This window comes from Mustelus asterias, chromosome 5 (genome assembly GCF_964213995.1).
Source record: "Mustelus asterias chromosome 5, sMusAst1.hap1.1, whole genome shotgun sequence".
In the NCBI taxonomy this organism is placed as follows: domain Eukaryota; kingdom Metazoa; phylum Chordata; class Chondrichthyes; order Carcharhiniformes; family Triakidae; genus Mustelus; species Mustelus asterias.
In genome coordinates, this window is record NC_135805.1 from 86,993,854 (window position 1) to 87,014,530 (window position 20,677).

Genomic DNA, 20,677 nt, shown 5'->3' on the forward strand with positions numbered 1-20,677 from the left:
TGAGATACCAAGAACCTACTAAATTTAAATCTTTAAACGTTAAAACTTTAAAAAACATCTCTAAAATGATCTTCTGCCATCACCTCTTGACATTACCATCACTGAATCTCCCATCATCGGCATTGTGGGAATTACTCTTGACCAGAAACTGAACTGCACCAGCCATATAAATAGTGTGGCTACCAGAGCAGGTCAAAGGCTAGGAATCCTGTGGCAAGTAACTTACCTCCTGATTCCCCAAAGCCTGTCAACCATCTACAAGTCAGGAGTGTGATGGAACACTCTCCATTTGCCTGGATGAGTGCTGATCCGACAACATTCAGGAAGCATGACACCATCCAGGCCAAAGCAGCCCACTTAATTGGCCACCATCTTAATCATTCACTCCCTCTTGCACCGAAGGACACTGGTAGCAGTGTACATCTACAAGATGCATTACAGGAACTCACCAAGGCTCCTTCGACAGAACCTTCCAAATCCACGACCTCCAACAACTAAAAGGACAAGGGCAACAGATGCATGGGAACACCACCACCTGCAAGTGCGCCTCCAAGCACAGTCACCATCCTGACTTGGAAATATACTGCCTTTACTTCACTATTGCTGGGTCAAAATCCTGGAACTTCCTTCTTAACAACACAGTGGTTTACCTACACTACATGGACTGCAGCAGTTCAAGGTGGTGGCTCACCACCACCTTCTCAAGTCCATGGATGGGCAATAAACGCTGGCACCCACGTCCCATGAATGAATTTAAAAAGGCAGTTGCGCCATGTCTTACGTACAATTTTTAATGGCTCTATATCTGATCTATCATCTCCCTCTATCATTCATCTCACTCTCCTTGGACCTCAAACATAATGTCCACATCTCCTAGCTGCTAAAACACCACCTGCAATCCCCTCTCCCCACCACCTAAATGAGAGAGAGTTTGGTCTCCATTTCGCACCAAACATACCTCAAGTCTTAATTCTCTAAAAATCATGTTTGTCTAAGCCTGAAAAACTGATTTTAACACCTTTCATTCTCTTGGCAAGGTCATAGTTAAAGCTTATTGCTCAATTCGATACGTCTCCCAACTTTTCTCATCTCTGTCTCTCGCCAGACTTAATTAATGGCTCTATATCTAATCTATCATCTCCCTCTATCATTCATCTCACTCTCCTTGTGGGCTGAAGGGCCTGTTTGTGCTGTAGTTTTTCTATGTTCTATCACTCAGAGGGTGGTGGGTGAGTGGAATCGGCTGCCGTCAGTGGTGGTGGAGGCAAACTCGATAGGGTCTTTTAAGAGACTGCTGGATGACTACATGGGACTTAATAGGATTGAGGGTTATAGGTAAGTCTATTTATAAGCCTAGGTAGGTAGGGATACGACCGGCGCAACTTGTGGGCCGAAGGGCCTGTTTGTGCTGTAATTTTTCAATGTTCTATGTTCTAATACATCAGGACAACTGCCCCATTGCATTTGTCTTTCTTTTGCCCTTCAGCAACAAATACGCCGCATTGCATCCTACATATAAATGAGGAATTATTATTTCCCTCATTCCTCCCGTTGTGCTCAGGGTTTTGAAACTAAAGACCAGCATCATGTAACAATTACTTTTTTCGGAGATGTCTGGCATTTTAACCTTTTATGCCATCCTTTGTCCAGGATTCCCAATAAAAACAACTGCATGATTTCATGAAACTATTACACTAATAGGATAGACACAAGGAAATAAAGCATCTTTTGGTTCAAATGCAGGAGTTCAAAACAGAAATGCCATTGAATTATTGCACGGATCAAGATGAAATTCCTAAACAACTGAGCTACGAAGTATGGGATTGGGTTTATTTGAAAATTCTTTGCAGTTATAAATGCTCACCCAACAGAAAGAGAAGGACAGGGAAAATATGTAAAATATACATTTACTGGCATTTTTTAAAAAAACCTCTATACTTAAGCATTCCTCCCCTTGGGGTTTTAATCGGAGCAAAATTTAACCCATGAAATTTGAACCCTCTGTCTTAATCCTTACGTCCACTGGAATAATCATGCAAAGATACTAGGTCCTATCATATAATGTTTTATTAAGTCCTACTCTGATATGCACCTGGAAATGTACATAGGGAGAATAAGTTTGTCTGTTATCTCACGGTTTGAGAAAATACCCAAGTTACAAATTCTGGCACTAAGATCCACTACGTTTCACAGATGAACGCTAATATATCTTCCCCCCCCCCCACAACAGTCTAGAAATAGAGTAAAATTTAATATAAAAGGAACTTTCACTAAAAAAAGGAAAATAACAACGGTGTGCAGTTTTCTTCCATTATACAAATCAAGCAAAGTTAAAAGGAAGAAAAATTCATAGCGATGGTAGGCAAACGTCCTTGAACAGCTGAATGGCTTTAAAGTTAACCTGTCAGCTGGCCACAAAGGGTTAGATACAGCTCAAGTACAAACTGTTGCATGCCATGAAAGTGTCTTCTACAAGGTAAAAAACTCCAGTACAGACCTTACCACAGAAATCCATTATAAGTCACCCTTTTCTGAACCTTAAAGAAAAGTCATACTTACCCTTGTGCAAGAACCAAGATGAGCTTTCAACCCCGATACACTGGTATAATTAGAACCACAATCCTAAAAAATAATTAGTTGTTAAATGCAATTACATATGTCAGTTCGAACATTTCAGTTTCATGCATGTCATAGAATCCAAGTACTCGGCTGTTAAGTTTGAAATACACAAATTAATTGTACTCAAAAATGCATCCCTGAAATAAAGGTTGAATTATATGGAATTTCAGATCAATACATTGGCCCAGAACTTCAGTATGGAGAGCATCTGCTGTGGCAAAAAAAAAACTTGAGCCCCATCTTGAACATGGCTCCTCCCAATTTTTGCAAGGGTGGGAATGGGGACAGGGAGCATTTTGTGCATCCAAGGTTTTTGGATTCAGCTAACCATTTAAATAATCAGCTGCCTCCACTGAAGTGGGATTTTGGTAGGCCTGAAGTGTGCAGATTAGACCTGCCAAGCTGATTGAAATGGTCATCAGACCAAACTGTCAGAAGCACATATCAAAGGGCCCTGTCAAGGCATTTAAAATTGCTGCCCTTTGAAAAAAATGACTGGAGTGTTAAAAAATGATTGCTTGCTATTTCACTCTTGTCTGTTGACATAAGCCTTAGTGTTACCATTACTGGATTAGTGCTGCATGATTGATTTCACAGCCAATCAATATTACCGTAGGATGCAAAAGCCAGCTGGGTGGAAGGCCTGTTTCAGGGCTCTGGCACTGCGTCCAAAGTTTAAAAGTACAGATAAAAACATGAGATGTCCCTCCAGCCCTCACCCTTACACATATTCCCCTTGCCCCCATCCATGCCAACCTATTCCCCCCTCACCCATAGCCATTTATAAAACCTCATGCACCACCCCCCCCCCCCCCCCCCACCAAAAACCCTTTACACTTACAATGGCAACTTACTGAGTATGCATATATATCAGGCAGACATCAGGACCTATGCAGAGATGAAATTATCATAGAATCCTACAGTGCAGAAGGAGGCCATTCGGCTCATCGAGTCTGCACCAACCACAATCCCACCCAGGCCCTATCCCCATTACCCCATGTATTTACTAGCTAGTCCCCCTGACACTAAGGGGCAATCCACCTAGCCCACACATCTTTGGACTGAGGGGGGAAACCGGAGCACCCGGAGGAAACCCACGCAGACTCGGGGAGAATGTGCAAACTCCACACAGACAGTGACCCAAGCCGGAAATCGAACCTGGGTCCCTGGCGCTGTGATTCAGCAGTGCTAACCACTGTGCCACCGTGCCGCCCAAATCAAGTTCTATAAAATTGTTCCAATTGTCTATTGTAGTATGCACTATATTGGGAGAAAATCATCTCAATTATGAAATCCCATTTACTACATTTACATCCCTTTAACTAAATAAAATCTAATAGCAACAAAATTTTAATTCGTCCCCAATCCCTTATAACAACCGACATTGGAAATAATAGCCCCACATCACAGTCTATAACCACTTGTATCTGTCAATCAAACTGTGAAATGGCAGGCAGAATCCGTTTAATTGATTCAGCAATTCTAACACCCAACCCAGGAGCGAAAGTCTGGGCCAGCATTTCAAGTATCCTCACCACCAGTATTGATTTTATTTCCTCTTTTAGTGCACAATTATCCATATGTTGATTGAAGGTGTCAAAAATGTGTCTTCTGCCAAATCTCTTTCTCTGCCATGAAAGTTAGCTGTCAGGAAGTGCTCAGAACAATTCGGGAGTTGATTTATTTCTAATGTTTTCCTCTTTCTGGCTTTTTCTTCACTAAATAAAACTAAGCAATTGGCATCTTTTTGATCCTGGATGTCATTCATGTGCTATCTGATCCCTTTACACAAATCCTGAATTTGTACAAAACACTTTCACTTACATGCAGCTAACATTTACATTAGCTACACTGAAGCAGCAGATTCTCCAGGGGTGTTAGCTACTTACATTAATGAGTTGGTGTGCAACTAAATGAGGATTCCATGAAGATAACAAATAGAAACTGGGGTTACTTCAAAATTCTTTTTAATAGTAACTGTTTTTTAAAAAAAGAGTGGGAATGGGAAAGGAGTGTAATATTTCTTTCTCTCAGATCAGAATTAATATTAAAATTAACCAGTAAGACAGGGAGACGCATGTATCAATGACATGAGATTATGCCATATAATTGGAGTAAATTACCATTCATATTCAACATGGCTAAAGTCACCGGTTATTGAACAGATAGGGACAAACACAATTTTGTGATGTCACTAATACTCCTGCAGAGGGCACAGAAATACCAGCAGAATCAATTCCACTTCTGTGCAAATTCAAGGAAGCAAATCAGCTGACTTGGTAACATACTGTATTACAGAGCAGCTCTTTCCAGCAGAATCCATAATGCAATTCATTTGACCTACTGACACAACAAGGTGCTGTGAAAGGGTGCTCGCCGAGTTGCTGCAGTGCCTCTTGTAGATGATACACACTACAAGGAAACTTGCCTAAAACATTTGTTGCATAATGACCTGTGGCCAAGACAACATTATATACTGGTGCAAGGTAGAACACTCTTCCACAGTAACTTAAATAAAGTGGTACTTTTTCACAAACACCCATACCAAAATACACAAGTGGTTACTGTATTTACCTTGTTTGGACACTGCACTCTCTTATAGGTTTTCATCTCATTCTTCCACTTGCGAAGCACTTCATGACTGAATGTAGGCAAGCCAGGTCGTGTGTACTTTAACTGGGGGGGAAGGGGGGGGGGGGGCGGGGGGGAAACAAGAGAAAAATCACTATTACACATGTTCTGAAATACAGAATTTTGGTCTGACAAAAAACAAATTTTTAGAAAAACCGTTGTTGAAAAGCCGCACTGAGGGGACAGGATGTAGAGCGTTAACACACAGCACTTCAACCTCTCACGTACATTGTTTGAATTCACAAATCACAGACAGATTTGAATTCAGCCCAACATGATTCGATCAGTGTCTCTTTCCTCTGCTGACCATGACCCCTCAACTAAAATGTGTCCGAGTAATCTAAAGTTGGTGGACAGTCATAAAACTGCCAATAATCCTAAATATTGGAAAAGTCAGACCCACGTGACGAGTTGGACAAAAAGATAAATTATACATACAATATTGTATTTTACAAAAGTTAATATCTGTAGAGGGGAGTTTGACTCACTGTCTGCTCCAATTAAACTTTAACTCAACTTTGACTAACCTTAAAGAGTTCCCTGGCCACAAAAAGTGTCACAACACCAGGTTAAAGTCCAACAGGTTTATTTGGTAGCAAATACCATAAGCTTTCGGAGCGCTGCTCCTTCGTCAGATGGAGTGGAAATGTACTCTCAAACAGTGCGCAGAGACACGAAATCAAGTTACAGAATACTGATTAGAATGCGAATCCCTACAACCAGCCAGGTCTTAAAGGTACAGACAATGTGGGTGGAGGGAACATTAAACACAGGTTAAAGAGATGTGTATTTGTCTCCAGACAGAACAGCTAGTGAGATTCTGCAAGTCCAGGAGGAAGCTGTGGGGGTTACTGATTTTCCAGGAGGAAGCTGTGGGGGTTACTGATTTTGTGTCTCTGCGCACTGTTTGAGAGCACATTTCCACTCACTAGCTGTCCTGTCTGGAGACAACACACATCTCTTTAACCTGTGATTAATGTTCCCTCCACCCACATTGTCTGTACCTTTAAGATCTGGCTGGCTGTAGGGATTCGCATTCTAATCAGTATTCTGTAACTTGATGTTGTGTCTCTGTGCACTGTTTGAGAGCACATTTCCACTCCATCTGACGAAGGAGCAGCGCTCCGAAAGCTTATGGTATTTGCTACCAAATAAACCTGTTGGACTTTAACCTGGTGTTGTGAGACTTCTTACTGTGTTCACCCCAGTCCAACGCCGGCATCTCCACATCACAAAAAGTGGACCATGGAAAGTAGAATCCATTCCCTCAATCTGACGTCACTTACCTTGTTTTTTGTAAAATGTATTTGAAAAAAACAATAGAAAGGGTGGCTATGAATTGGATCAACTCCAAATTCCATCAAATATAAAAAGTTTATTTATTAGTCACAAGTAAGGCTTACATTAATGCTGCAATGAAGTTACTGTGAAATTCCTAGTCACCACACTCCGGCACCTGTTCGGGTCAATGCACTTAACCAGCACATCTTTCACACGGTGGGAGGAAACCGGAGCACCCGGAGGAAACCTACGCAGACACAGGGAGAAGGTGCAAACTTCACACAGACAGTGACCCAAGCCGAGAATCGAACCCCGGTCCCTGGTGCTGTGAGGCAGCTAACCACTGTGCCACCATGCCGCTCTGATAGAACGCAGCCATCTCTTTATCTTGTCACTACTTTTGCATTTAATGCAAAAGTAGCAAAAACATTACTTTCCTACATCACACAAGGAATACACCTCAATACCAATTGCCTCTCCAGATATATATCAATATGATCTTACATACAAGATGAATTTACTTTACATGTTTGTAGTACAAATCACAAATCTTACTGAAGTAACCTTTAATTCACTCAACTACATAATGATGGCAACACCCTTTTATGTAACCTTAAAATAACATTTAGATTTTACGCAAAGTACGCAAGAATTCTAGAAATTAACTGGCAATGCAGTTATCAGTAACACTTTAGGCCTCCACTTTCTCAATGGTCTTTAGCACTTTGAGTTCTTATTCTCCTTCCCAGCCCTCAGCACAACACAATCTAGTGCCAGGAGGAAAGTTCTCCCCTTTCCTGCCCATACAACCTTTCACCTCTTTGCAAGAGTGCTCTCACTGCCCCAACCACCAAAACCTGTACACCGTTACAATTATGCTTACTTCAGCACACAAATTGCATCTACCTATCCCAAACTAGTAGCACTATTCATGAACAACTGCATACCCAGCCTGAACCCACTGCAACGTCAGAAGGACCTCCCTGCCTCCACTCCTGTGATGATCGAAGGAGAAGCAATAGTATATAGCAGAAGAAAAAAAACTCGAACAGCAAGCTATCTGGATGGGGAAAGAAAGCTCTCTTGAAGTATTCTCACACATTGTTTGTGTTACCTAAACAGCTTGCTTCTATGGTGTAACTTTGATAGAAATCTTTGCTGAACTATCTGACCCCAGCAGTCCTGTGTTGGGAGAGGTTCTTGAATATGAACCTTCACTAGTTACCTGCTATCACTCACTGTCTAGGTTCACACATAGTAAATAGCCAAACACCAATGGGTCAAGTATCAATACATCCTGGCAAGCGTGGATCCATTTGCCTTCAAGCGAGATACCACTTTCAGGAGAGGAGGAAGAAAAAAAACGGATGGTTATTTCCTCTTCACTTCAGTACACAGAACATGAAGCCATTTCCAAACAATACCGTAATAACTTCTGAAATGTCAAACAGCGATTGGAGCATGGGCCAGCAGGTTCAAAATCCTCATGCACTTTATAAACAGTGAGAGAGACTCGCCTTAAGAGTGATGATGTGAAGATGCCGGCGTTGGACTGGGGTGGGCACAGTAAGAAGTCTCACAACACCAGGTTAAAGTCCAACAGGGTTTATTTGGAATCACGAGCTTTCGGAGTGCTGCTCCTTCACCTGATGAAGGAGCAGCGTTCCGAAAGCTCGTGCTTCCAAATAAACCCTGTTGGACTTTAACCTGGTGTTGTGAGACTTCTTACTGTGCCCTCCTTAAAAGTGGCAGCAGAAGTTGAGGAAATTGTCGATTCGGTAACTATCAATCAAACCTATCTGGATAAATAACAAGTTTCAAGCTGTGCAACATCTTTCTCACCTTATCATCATCAGGCACCAAGTCCCGTTGAATTTTCCTTCGAGGCCACTCCCGAGCAAGTTCATCTGCTACTATCTCATGCAGGTGGTAAGCAGCCAGCTTGGCAGAGCTCCTCCGCACTCTTCCACTGGACGTTCTCTCCACTTCCGGTTCACTCTCTTTTTCAGCAGCTTCATCATCGGTGGTTTCTGGTGACTAGTCAATGAGACACCAATGCATAGAATTAGTTGACGAGCAAACACTTTCAGATATGAAACATTGCCTTATTAAACATGCACTGGAGGAGAGAAGTCAAAATTTACAGCAATGGCACTATAACACGGAGCACATTAGCCCCTGGTTATCTATGCTAATCCTTCTGCTAGGTTGGCAACAATGAGAGTTGGGTTCATCTACCCTGTAATTCCTGTTCCTTTGAGAGGGAGCTTTGAAGTGTCAGCTCTGCTTTAAGGTTCAGCACTTCCCCTTCAGATAGTCCAGTTGAAAGCACGGATTCTCCGTGCCATGGCACAGTGCTAACAATATGCCAATAATGTTCTCTCCACCAGCCCACTTAATTAACACCTTGTAAAGTCAAATAGGTGAAAGGAAAGAGGAAAAAAACCTCAAGGTGCATTATCGATCAGCTGAAATCAGTTGGAGCAGCACTGATTAGCACTGCTGCCTCACAGCGCCAGAGTCCCAGGTTCAATTCCAGCCTTGGGTGACTGTGCAAACTCCACACAGACATTCTCCCCATGGGTGTTCTGGTTTCCTCCCACAATCCAAAGATGACCATGATAAAATTGCCCCTTACTGTCCCTGGGGCAGGGGAACATGAAGGGAATAGATAAGATAGAAGCAGGGAGGTTGTTTCCACTGGCGGGTGAAACCAGAACTAGGGGGCTTGGCCTCAAAATAAGGGGGAGCAGATTTGGGACTGAGTTGAGGAGGAACTTCTTCACCCAAAGGGTTGTGAATCTGTGGAATTCCCTGTCCAGTGGAGCAGTTTGAGGCTACCTTGTTGAATGTTTTTAAGGCAAAGATAGATAGATTTGTGAAAGTAAAAGAATTAAGGGTTATGGTGAGCAGGTGAGTAGTTGGGAGTTGAGTCCACAAAAAGATCAGCCATGAATGGCGGAGCAGCCCCGAGGAGCCAAATGGCCTACTCCTGCTCCTAACTCTTATATTCTTATGAATAGGGCCTGGGTAAGACACTCTGTCAAAGAGTTGGTGCAGATTCAATGGGCCAAATGCACTGTAGGGATTCTATCAACAAGGGCCAGGTACACACACAACATTTTCAAATCAAAAGTGTCTACACAAGAAAGTATTTAACAATGTGGACATAACATTCTTATCCAGATCTATGTACCGTGTTGGCCAACACTGGCAACAAGGGAGGATGAAAAGAGATTTTATGGAAAACAAAATTATTCAGACATATACTGAGGAGAATTATACAGACACATACCGGGGCATGCTCTGATTTCATGTGATAATCCAGGCCTGCTTTTGACTTGTACAGCTTCCCACAGTGTTGGCATTTAAATAATTGTTTTACTAGCTCAGATTCTTCCTTGCCACACTTCTTCAAGTGATAGAGGTAACCCATTATACTGGTGAAACTGGCACCACAATCCTGAATGAGGATCAGAAAGGCACACAGTTAGCATTTTAATATAAACCCAATGCAAGCAGTAGTAGTGTCATTATGTGAAGAAATATGTTGCGAAGACTTGAAAACAGTTCAGCCAAAGCCCTTTTGGTCATTTCTGATATGCCCAATATGATTGATGAAATTTACACCCTCAACTCCGTTCCCATCCTCCTGGCTCATGTTTTCACTTACTTGTGCTTTGTTCTCTGTACACTGCATTGTTCATCGCAAGAGTAAAGTTCACTTCTCCGCGGTTTCATCATGAATCAGCTGTCCCCCACCTCGCTCTGAGGGACAACCAATATGTCGGGACCAAAGGCCTCCTCACCCTACTCTGACCCTCCAGCCTTTGGCCCCATCTAACCTACACATCTTGGGACACTAAGGGGCGATTTAGTATGGCCAATCCACCTAACCTGCACATCTTTGGAGTTTGGGAGGAAACACCTGGAGGAAACCCATGCAGACACAGGGGGAATCTGCAAACTCCACACAGAGAGACACCCAAGGCTATAATTGAACCTGGGTCCCTAGCACTATGAGGCAGCAGTGCTAACCATTGTGCCATCTAGTAAGTGTTTTCAGTTTTCTGCAGTGATTGGGCAGATGGTGCACATGTAGCATCATTGAGAAGCCCAAACCAATTTGGTGTTGGGCCTGCATTAACAAGAGACTGAGAACCTAAATGACTCGAAGGTAGCCAGTCAATCAGGAGGGGAGTGAATTCACCTGACTGCTACATCGAGTTGGTAGACAGGTGAAAGCAGGGCAGTGGTGCACCTGTAGGACGGCTGGAAGAGGGTAGGATTTAAAATAATAAAAAGTCCAGGCAAAATGTTCAATTGCCATTTGTGGTGACACCACTGTGACAAACTAATACTCAAACTCTTTGGGTCTTCTGTTTTCCCTCCAACTATAAATATCATTTACCAAAAATATCTTTCATCAAAACAATTACTCTATTCAATTTGAAATCTTCACCCGTGTACAAGAGGCTCCCTATCTGTTGTATACAGAAACTGCAACACAATACTGCAATACTGCTCACTCATGGCTGGAACCTAATCAGCTCCTATTCAAAAGCACGTTCCCCGTTTGCAATTTTGCCATTTGCTAGGTTTCAGGGGAACGTAACCCCCTCAAATGACAGGACTTCACTGTATATCAATTCCAATCGAAATTTCAAGAGCATGCACAACAAACTGATTTGTCTTTCAATCAAAAAAAAAGGAAATGTGCGAGGGAAAGAAAAATTAATAAATCATCCTGCTTAATGACACCAGTTACAGAGCTGAAGTTGCTGCCACCCAGTGCACATTGAGCAAGGAAAATGCCCGTCAGAAACCCTCTACTCTCTGCTTTCACTGAAACAGAAAACGATACTGGGGATGGAGGTACAAGATTAAATAACACCGTTCACTGCTTTGTTACAAACACTGCAAAGGTGGCAGCCTCAAACTGGAGGTTAGTCCATGCGAGCCAATCCACTGTAAAATTAATATTTTCCTCTTCAAAGAATAAATTAAAAAGGTTATGGAGCAAGAGGGGGAATGTTATTGCAGAAATACTCCAGTGCTATAAGATTGAGACACTTTCTCTATATTTCTTTTGTATATTTTCAAAAGCAGTAAATCAAGCTAAACTTTTTGCAATTTGCGAGTTTACATTTATTTTTACACACAATACGCTAGGAAATGGCAGAAACCGTATTCAACACTTTCTACTCTTACCTCACGGAGACACTTAAGTCTCCCCATTCTCCGCAACACCTTTCGCAGTCTCTCCCTATCAGTCTGTTCATCAACCACATCCCCATCTTTCAAAATGGGCTGAATAGAAGAAAATTAAAGCATTATTCCGGCATTGTGAGCATGCACGCACACAGTTAGTCAATGCTACACGGACATTTCTGGTCGAGGCCTAGAAGTCATTTGGTTCCGTCCTGAAACAGATTAAAATAAATCATCAGATCGGACTTACTGAGTTAGCACCCTGAAGAACTAGAAATCAATCAAGTTCAGAAAGATAAACCAAGTTCTCGACCTCCTGTTAATGCAGAAATAAGTTTGGGCAATCTCAACAAGTTCCTTTAAGACCACAAACCTATTCAAAATTTGGTAATCTTACTATGGTGACTGGAATACAAAACAGAAACGTCGCACTGTTCAGAAGGTTAGGAGCCGAGGGATATGGTGTCGGGGCAGAGTTCCAGAAGCTTCTCACTGCACCTGACCCACCTTCTGTACATACGCGTTTTGAGCTAATCTTACTGAGTCCAAAAGTAGAAAAATGGTTTATTCCTCACAGCTGACAGTTTATACATCAACAACACTTCCTTTATAAAAAGCACATTTTCCTCATTCACAGATTATATAACTTAAATACTTCTATAATTTAGGCAAGAATTGTATGCAACATTGGTTCATTATGTTCCTGGCATTATTTTGACAAAGATCCCATCTTACCATCACTAAGATGCTCACCCTATTTACACACACACTCTGTATGAATGGCATGTGCCAAAATTAAATGGTGAGAGCTGGGTAAATGAAAGGTGCTTGGTTGCATAGATGCTGTTTAGCTGCCAGTCTTGTCAACCTGTTTCACCCATTGGTCAAACTTCAGGAGTTCTCCAACTATTAGACAGAATGTCATTTAAGTATTTATGTTACATTAAAACATTGAAAGGGATGTTAAACGAAGCTCAGACATGATTTAGAATAGCTGTGCTAATTTGATGGCACAGTTGATGAGATTGGACTGGGTTTGCTGCCCAGAAAACACGCCACTGTATCTCATCAATATGACCCAAGAAGTCCGGTTTATTTCATGGGGTCTGAGTAGAAACAAAAACATTTCAGCTCCATCATGTGCAGCAATAACAAAAGAATTTTGCTTTGATTACCATGTTGTTATGGTCTGCCATTAAGTGGTACTTAAGCCCAGCTAGAGACTTCAGCTGTTTTCCACAGTGTTGGCATACAAAGGGTTCCTAAAAGAAAAACAACAACAGTGGTATGTCAAAACACTTTTTTGTGACCTCATTCTATTGCCAAGAATACAAACATCATCTGTTACCTTAAACAAAAATGTGCCCAGCAATTCAAAGTTTTTTTTTTAAACAGAGAAAATTCTATAACACTGCTTTAGGTTACATCATTTGAATGTTAAGTAAATAATGCAATAATCTTGGAAACATTTCAGACAGAAATGGCATGTGAATTATTTAAGATTTAGTTTGCATCCACCACGGAACCACCAGTCAATTATCATCCGTGGCACATTTAGTAATGCCCATTTGGGTTACACTTCTGATATCATTAATGTCAGCTGTTTGAGAGCTGCCCGGGTTCGCGTGTGCTAAGTGGACGCCAATGATAGTGTATTAATAAACAGACTGTAGAAAAGATGTCTGTGTCAACCATAGCTCAAATCCTAAGGTGTTGAGTTCAACCTAACTCCAACCTGACCCAGAATTCAGGCTGACACTTCAGTGCGATACTGATGGAGGCGCCACCTTTTGGACAAGAATTATGTCCTGGCTTTGCTATGAACATAATAAAATGGCCCATGGCATTACACAGAAGCATTATGAAGCAAATTATGATATAGAGCCATTATGGAGACATCAAGTCACCAAAGGACTAGGTTTTAAAGGAGTGTTTTAAAAGGAAGCAAGGTGGAGAGATGGAGGGAGGATAGTCCAGAGCTTGGGGCTGAAGCAACTGAAGGCATGGCCACCAATGGTGGAGCGATGAATTTCAGGGATTCTCAAGAGGTCAGAATTAGATAAGCACAGGTTTCTTGGTGGGTTGTTACAAGCCTAACTGATGTTGCTACTGGAAAAATCAGACCCTAGGGTGGAACCTGGCTTAATAAATACCAATTTTTATTTTTGCTTAGATACATGGAACGCGGCTACTGAACAGAGTCACAGGAGTCCGCTGATGAACTTTTAACAAATTAATACAACATTTATTAAACAAGAAAATATGAACTATAATACATTACTTCTTCACTTCACTATTCCTTTACAGATAATATATATAGATCAATACAAGTTAAAAGATTTATCTTATACTCGTTAATGTTCACAGTAAGTACTCAGTCCATAAGTGAAATGTGGTCAGACACCTCACACTCTTAAACCAAATGACAGATGTCACCCACAACAACATCTACGGGTTTCTCATCAATTCCTCCCAAATGTTTGTCACACTGTGAGCCAACAGGTCTCACTGGAATGTCTTCCAGATGAGGGATTCCAATCTCCGCTCTTGAAGAACATGTCTCGGAGCCTTCTCCCAAACAACGCTTTTTCTCAATGTACACACCAAGGATCCACCTCTGGTTACCTTCTAATATTTCTCTGCCCTGGAACACCACGTGCATGCAAGCTTTGTGTTCCCCACACACTCTCAAACATCCACCCATACCAACAGAACACCACTGCTTCACAGAGCCATAGTAAGGAGTCACCAAACGTTGGGTCACCTTTGATTTCTAGCTCCTGGCAAACCCACCCCTCTCTGTTCCTCACCGAACTGAATCTTTCCCCCAGATTCCTGTTCCCTGTTCCTTTGCCCAGAAGTTGTTCTTGGAATTTGTTCCTGTCCCTCTCTCTGGTTTCTCGGACTTTCTTCTTTAGTTTCTGGGATTTGCTTTCTGTCCCTGTGTTTTGTTTCCATGGCAGTTTCCGTGGAATGCTTCTTCCTTCTGGGTCACCTTGTTCCAACTGAAGTCAAGGATAAAGATTTTAAAATCAAGACATTGACAAGATTGTCAATGCAGGTGAGGTGATACTTGATTTGATTTGTCATATGTTTTAGGATACAGTGAAAAGTATTGTTTCTTGCGCACTATGCAGAAAGCATACAGTTCATAGAGAAGGAAAGGAGAGAGTGCAGAATATAGTGTTACAGTCATAGCTAGGGTGTAGAGAAAGATCAACTTAATATGAGGTTGGTCCATTCAAAAGTCCGATAGCAGCAGGGAGGAAAGCTGTTCTTGAATAGCTTGGTACGTGACCTCAGACTTCTGCATCTTTTTCCTGACGGAAGGTGGTGGAAGAGAGAATGTCCGAGGTGCGTGAGGTCCGTAATTATGCTGACTGCTTTTCCGAGGCAGCGGGAAGTGTAGACAGAGTCAATGGATGGGAGGCTGGTTTGTGTGATGGACTGGGCTACATTCACAACCCTTTGTAGTTTCTTGCGGTCTTCGGTAGAGCAGGAGCCATACCAAGCTGTGATACAACCAGAAAGAATGCTTTCTATGGTGCATCTGTAAAAGTTGGTGAAAGTTGTGGCAGACATACCAAATTTCCTTAGTCTTCTGAGAAAATAGAGGCATTGGTGGGCTTTCTTAACTATCGTGTCGGCATGGTGGGGGGGACCAGGACAGGTGATCTGGATACCTAGAAACTTGAAGCTTTCGACTATTTCTACTTTGTCCCCATTGATGTAGACAGGGGCATGTTCTCCACTATGCTTCCAGAAGTCAATGACTATCTCCTTCGTTTTGTTGACATTGAGGGAAAGATTATTGTTGTTGCATCAGTTCACCAGATTCTCTATCAGAACTTGGTGCGAGTTAAGACATGAGCAGCAGAGTTTTGGATGACCTCAGGCTTAGACTGTAGGATATGGGAGACCAGCTAGGAGTATGTTGAAATAGTCAATTTGAAGAGTGCAAATGACAAGACAGTGAAGTCAGCCAGCTCTCTTAGGAGGTTGTAAAAGATGCCATGACGCCATTCCAGAGAGAGTGTGGGAGTACTTCCTAGTAAGCTAGCCAATATTTATCCCTCAAACAACTGAAGTAAAAAGCAGATTATCTGGCCATTGTTGTATTCACGACACCTTGGCATTTGCAAACTGGCTACCACAGTTCCTATAGTACAACAGCGAGAAACTTCAGTCGTCAACTTGAAAGCAAACAGAAGCACCTGCGCACACAAACATCACGCACAGTGGGAAGAAGTTGATACGAAGTTCCTAGCATTAGGTGAGCTTCCAAAATACAATAGATATATTTATATCTACACCACTAGAGAGGAGGCACATGAAGTGGCTTGAAGGTACAACTCAAAATGATGGCTACTGCATTTACTACTGTCAAATCCATATTTTGCAAACAAACTGCATGTGACAGCTACAGTGTAGTGAGCAACAACACTACCACATATCAATTAATGTTGTAAGTTATTTGACTGATCCAGTTTGTAGCAGATTATGACAAAACTTAAATTCCGTACTCTGGGAGACCTTACACTGTGAAACTAATAAGCACCTCTTTGCAGTTTGCCATGTGTTTTTTCAGTCCTTCTACTGTCTTCCGCATGACAGCCTTACAAGTAGGGCACGTAATCTTCCCCTTTTCCAGAATTTCCAGATACCAATGTTCCTCCCGACTTCCTGTAAATTAAATCCAACTGCAATTAAAACTTACACATCTAATACGTACACTTATTTTCTTTAAAATTGAATTTGATTAATTAATTTCAGGAACTAACAGTTCAGGTCTCCCCTTCCCTTTCCCAAACGAGTGCATTAAAAACAAGAGTTACTCAAAAGCAACAGAGCAACAAGTGACATTTCAGAAAGAAAAAAGGGGTATTACAAATCTAAGGCTGATAATACAATATAGAACTGATTTGATTTATTATTGCCACATGTATTGGGACACAGTGAAAAGTATTGTTTCTTGCACGCTATACAGACAAAGCATACCATCCATAGAGAAGGAAAGGAGAGGGTGCAGAAGGTAGTGTTACAGTCACAGCTAGGGTGTAGAGAAAGATCAGCTTAATATACGGTAACCAAGCAAAATCTTGGAGAGAGGAAGGAACCAAAGATGACAAAGACTAACAGAGGTTATGCAAACAGACTGAATGGTAACATCAGGGAAAATAGTAAAGAATTTTAGAAGCGCATATAAGAAGTAAAATAGATAAGGATAGAACCTATTGGAGAAGAAAAAGGAAAATCTTATGGAGGCTGGTAGAAATAAGTACTTTGCCTCGATTTCTCAGAAGAGTGCATCAGTGGAAATTAAACCACAAGAAGAGCAATTGGAGTAATTTAATAGGGTGGTAATAGGTACGCAATTTCTTTGCAACAAACTGGTGGAAATTTAAATGGAAAAGACATCATGTCTTGACGGTGTGCAATTCAGAATGCTGAAAGAAGCCTTGATCACAACCTTTCAAACGTTACCGCACAGGAGAGTTGCAGCAAAGGACTGTTTAATTACCAATGCCACCCCACTGTTCAGGAAAAGGAGAAAAGAATAAACCATGTCCCCAAAGGGAGGGCATGTAATCTTCCCTTTTTCCATAATTTCCACATACCAGTGTTCCTCCCGACTTCCTTTAATCCAGAATAAACAAGAAATATCATTTTATCCAGATATGGAGATGCTCACCTGATGAAGGAGCAGTGCTCCGAAAGCTCGTGATTCCAAATAAACCTATTGGACTTTAACCTGGTGTTGAGAGACTCCTTACTGTGCAACAGTCCAGCTAGCTTTAGTCAAGGAGAATCTTCAGGAGGGCATAACGTAGACTGAATTTAAGTTCACCTGGAATTCTTTGAGGCATTATTGAGGACTATTGATAAAGAAAATGCAGTGGATGTTGCATATGAAGGTGCCGCGTAGGAGGTATATTGGTAAATTTAAGGTGTGTGGCAACACAGCTGGGAAGTTAAAGGATGTTCAGATTAGAGGTGACATATTAGTCAGCGACTTGTGTAAAGGATATACAACATCAGAATTTCCACAGGTTCAAACATAAGCAGAATGACTGAAAAGAACTAAAACAACTTCATTACAAAGCCAAATGCTGGAAATCGGAAATAAGAACAAGAAATCCTAGAAATACTCAGCAGTTCAGGCAGCATCTGTGGAGAGAGAAACAGAGTTTAACATTTTGGGTCAATTCAGGGTGTTGAAAGTAATGGCCCATTTTGAGTGCTGAAAGGGGAGGATGTGATTGGAGGGTGACATCACACTGGAGGTGGTAGAAGTCAGGGGAAGTTCAGTTGAATATGGGTTTGTGGGGCATTGGAAGAGACAGAGAAGTTAGACAAGAGAAGGAAAGAGTCAAAGATGGACAATATGATGGTGATAGATGGGTGAAATTGGAAACAAACTTGATGAGATTTTCCAGTTCAGGGTGAGAGCAAGCACTGATACAGTCAATGCACCAGATTATATATTGATGAAGGCTACCCAGCCACCACCAAGTAGGACTGAAATAGGGAATGTTCCATAAGGAGGAAGTTAAGACTCGGACACATATGGTGCCCCATAGCAATGTCTTTAATTTGGAGAAAGTGACTGAAATTAAAGGTGAAGTTGTTCACTGAGAACAAGTTCCACCTGATGGGTGCTGGATGGAGACAGGTTGGGTCTCTGAGGAAAAAGCAGAGTTGTCAGGCCATCTTGGTGGGGTTGGAGATTTAGTGAAATTGGATATTGGATTGGAGAAAAAAGAAATGTAGCCGTAATTGGGGATAGTATAGTTAGGGGTATTGACACTGTTCTCTGTGACCAGGATCGAGAATCCCGAAGGTTGTGTTGCCTGCCTGGTGCTCGGGTTCAGGATATCTAATCTGGACTGCAGAGGAACTTGGAGTGGGAGGGTAAAAATCCAGTTGTAGTGGTCCACATAGGTACCAACAACATAGGTAGAACAGGAACAGAGGTTCTGCTCAGGGAATATGAAAAGCTAGGAGCTAAATTAAAACGTAGAACCAAAAAAGTAATAGTCTCTGGATTACTACCTGAGTCACGAGCGAATTGGCGCAGGGTCAATAAGATTAAGGAGGTAAATGCGTGGCTCAAAGATTGGTGTGGGAGGAATGGGTTTGAATTCATGGGACATTGGCACCAGTATTGGGGAAGAGGGAACCTGTTCAGATGGGATGGTCTTCATCTGAATCGTGCTGGGACCAGAGTCCTGGCGAATCGTATAACCAGGGCTGAAGATCGGGCTTTAAACTAAATAGTGGGGGGGCAGGGTTCACTTGTATGGAGAATTAAAAAATCAAAGGTTACGGAGAGGGTAGGAGTGCAGGTTAATGATGAGGACTTTCAACTAGTTAAAGGAGCCGAGGGCTCAGGAGAGGTTAGTAAAGTTTCCAGACCACGTAATAGAACAGAGTATAGAAGGTGGCAAGAATCTAACCTCAGGCAGAGTAAAAAAGGTGACAAGCATGAGAAGGGAGGTGGTCAACACAGTGCAAGGAGATGGTCTGGGGAAGAATAACCAGTCTGTGACAGGAAGGGACAGAGCATGCAAACAAAGGAATGCACTAACAAATCGGGTCCAGGTAAGAAAGACTAACATAAAGACACTTTACCTGAATGCACGTAGCATTCGAAACAAAGTGAATGAGTTGACGGCACAAATCAGTACAAATGGATATGATCTAGTGGCCATGACAGAAACGTGGTTGCAGGGTGACCAGAACTGGGAACTAAATATCCAGGGGTATCAGACATTTTGGAAGGATAGACAGGAAGGAAAAGGAGGTGGGGTAGCTCTGTTAATTAAAGATATCAGGGCGGTAGTGAGAGACGATGTAGGCTCCAAGGAGCAAAATGTGGAATCATTGTGGGTGGAGATAAGGAATAGTAAGGGGAAAAAGTCACTGGTGGGCGTAGTCTATAGGCCCCCAAATAATAACTTCAAGGTGGGGCGGGCTATAAACAAACAAATAACAGATGCATGTAGAAATGGAACAGCAATAATCATGGGGGATTTTAACCTCCACATTGATTGGTCAACTCAAGTTGGACGCGGTGCACTTGAGGAAGAGTTCTTAGAATGCTGTCGCGATAGTTTCCTCGAACAGTATGTTACAGAACCTACGAGGGAGCAAGCTATCTTGGATCTGGTCCTGTGTAATGAGACAGGTAAAATTAATGATCTCCTTGTGAGGGATCCTCTTGGAATGAGTGATCACAATATGGTTGAATTTCTAATACAGATGGAGGGTGAGAAAGTAGGGTCCCAAACCAGTGTCCTCTGCTTGAACAGAGGGGAGTACAATAGGATGAGGGCGGAGTTGGCTAATGTAGACTGGGAGCGCAGACTAGTTGGTGGGACAGTTGAAGAACAGTGGAGGATTTTTAAGGAGATTTTTCTCAGTACTCAGCAAAAATATATTCCAGTGAAAAAGGAGGAATGTAAGAAAAGGGATAACCAGCCATAGATAACTAAGGAAATAAAGGAGAGTATCAAATTAAAAACCAATGCATACAGAGTGGCCAAAATTAGTGGGGAACTAGAAGATTGGGAAGGCTTTAAAAAACAACAAAGAACTACTAAGAAAGCAATAAAGAAAGGATAGATTATGAAAGTAAACTAGCACAAAATATAAAAACTGATAGTAAAAGTTTTTACAAATATATAAAACGGAAAAGAGTGGCTAAAGTAAATGTTGGTTCCTTAGAAGATGAGAAGGGGGATTTAATAATAGGAAACGAGGAAATGGCCGAGGCCTTAAACAAGTTTTTTGTGTCGGTCTTCACAGTGGAGGACACAAATAGCTTACCAATAATGGACGGTCATGGGACTGTAGGGGGTGAGGACCTTAAAACGATCACTATTACTAAAGAGGTAGTGCTGGGTAGGCTAATGGGACTAAAGGTAGACAAGTC

At 41.9% G+C, this 20,677-nt stretch overlaps 1 protein-coding gene across 2 annotated transcripts in view; it reads right to left on the reverse strand.

Annotated features, from left to right (window-relative positions):
• Positions 1 to 20,677, reverse strand: part of znf512 (zinc finger protein 512) — a 62,781-nt gene that overhangs the window by 6,546 nt on the left and 35,558 nt on the right. For both annotated transcript variants that reach the window (XM_078212970.1, XM_078212969.1), the window contains exons 8-14: positions 16,301 to 16,425; positions 12,918 to 13,004; positions 11,743 to 11,841; positions 9,827 to 9,994; positions 8,374 to 8,568; positions 5,194 to 5,295; positions 2,560 to 2,622 (exon numbers count right to left, since the gene is read on the reverse strand). In XM_078212970.1, coding sequence (XP_078069096.1) covers positions 2,560 to 2,622; positions 5,194 to 5,295; positions 8,374 to 8,568; positions 9,827 to 9,994; positions 11,743 to 11,841; positions 12,918 to 13,004; positions 16,301 to 16,425 — 839 coding nt within the window. The remainder of the gene's footprint in view (positions 1 to 2,559; positions 2,623 to 5,193; positions 5,296 to 8,373; positions 8,569 to 9,826; positions 9,995 to 11,742; positions 11,842 to 12,917; positions 13,005 to 16,300; positions 16,426 to 20,677) is intronic.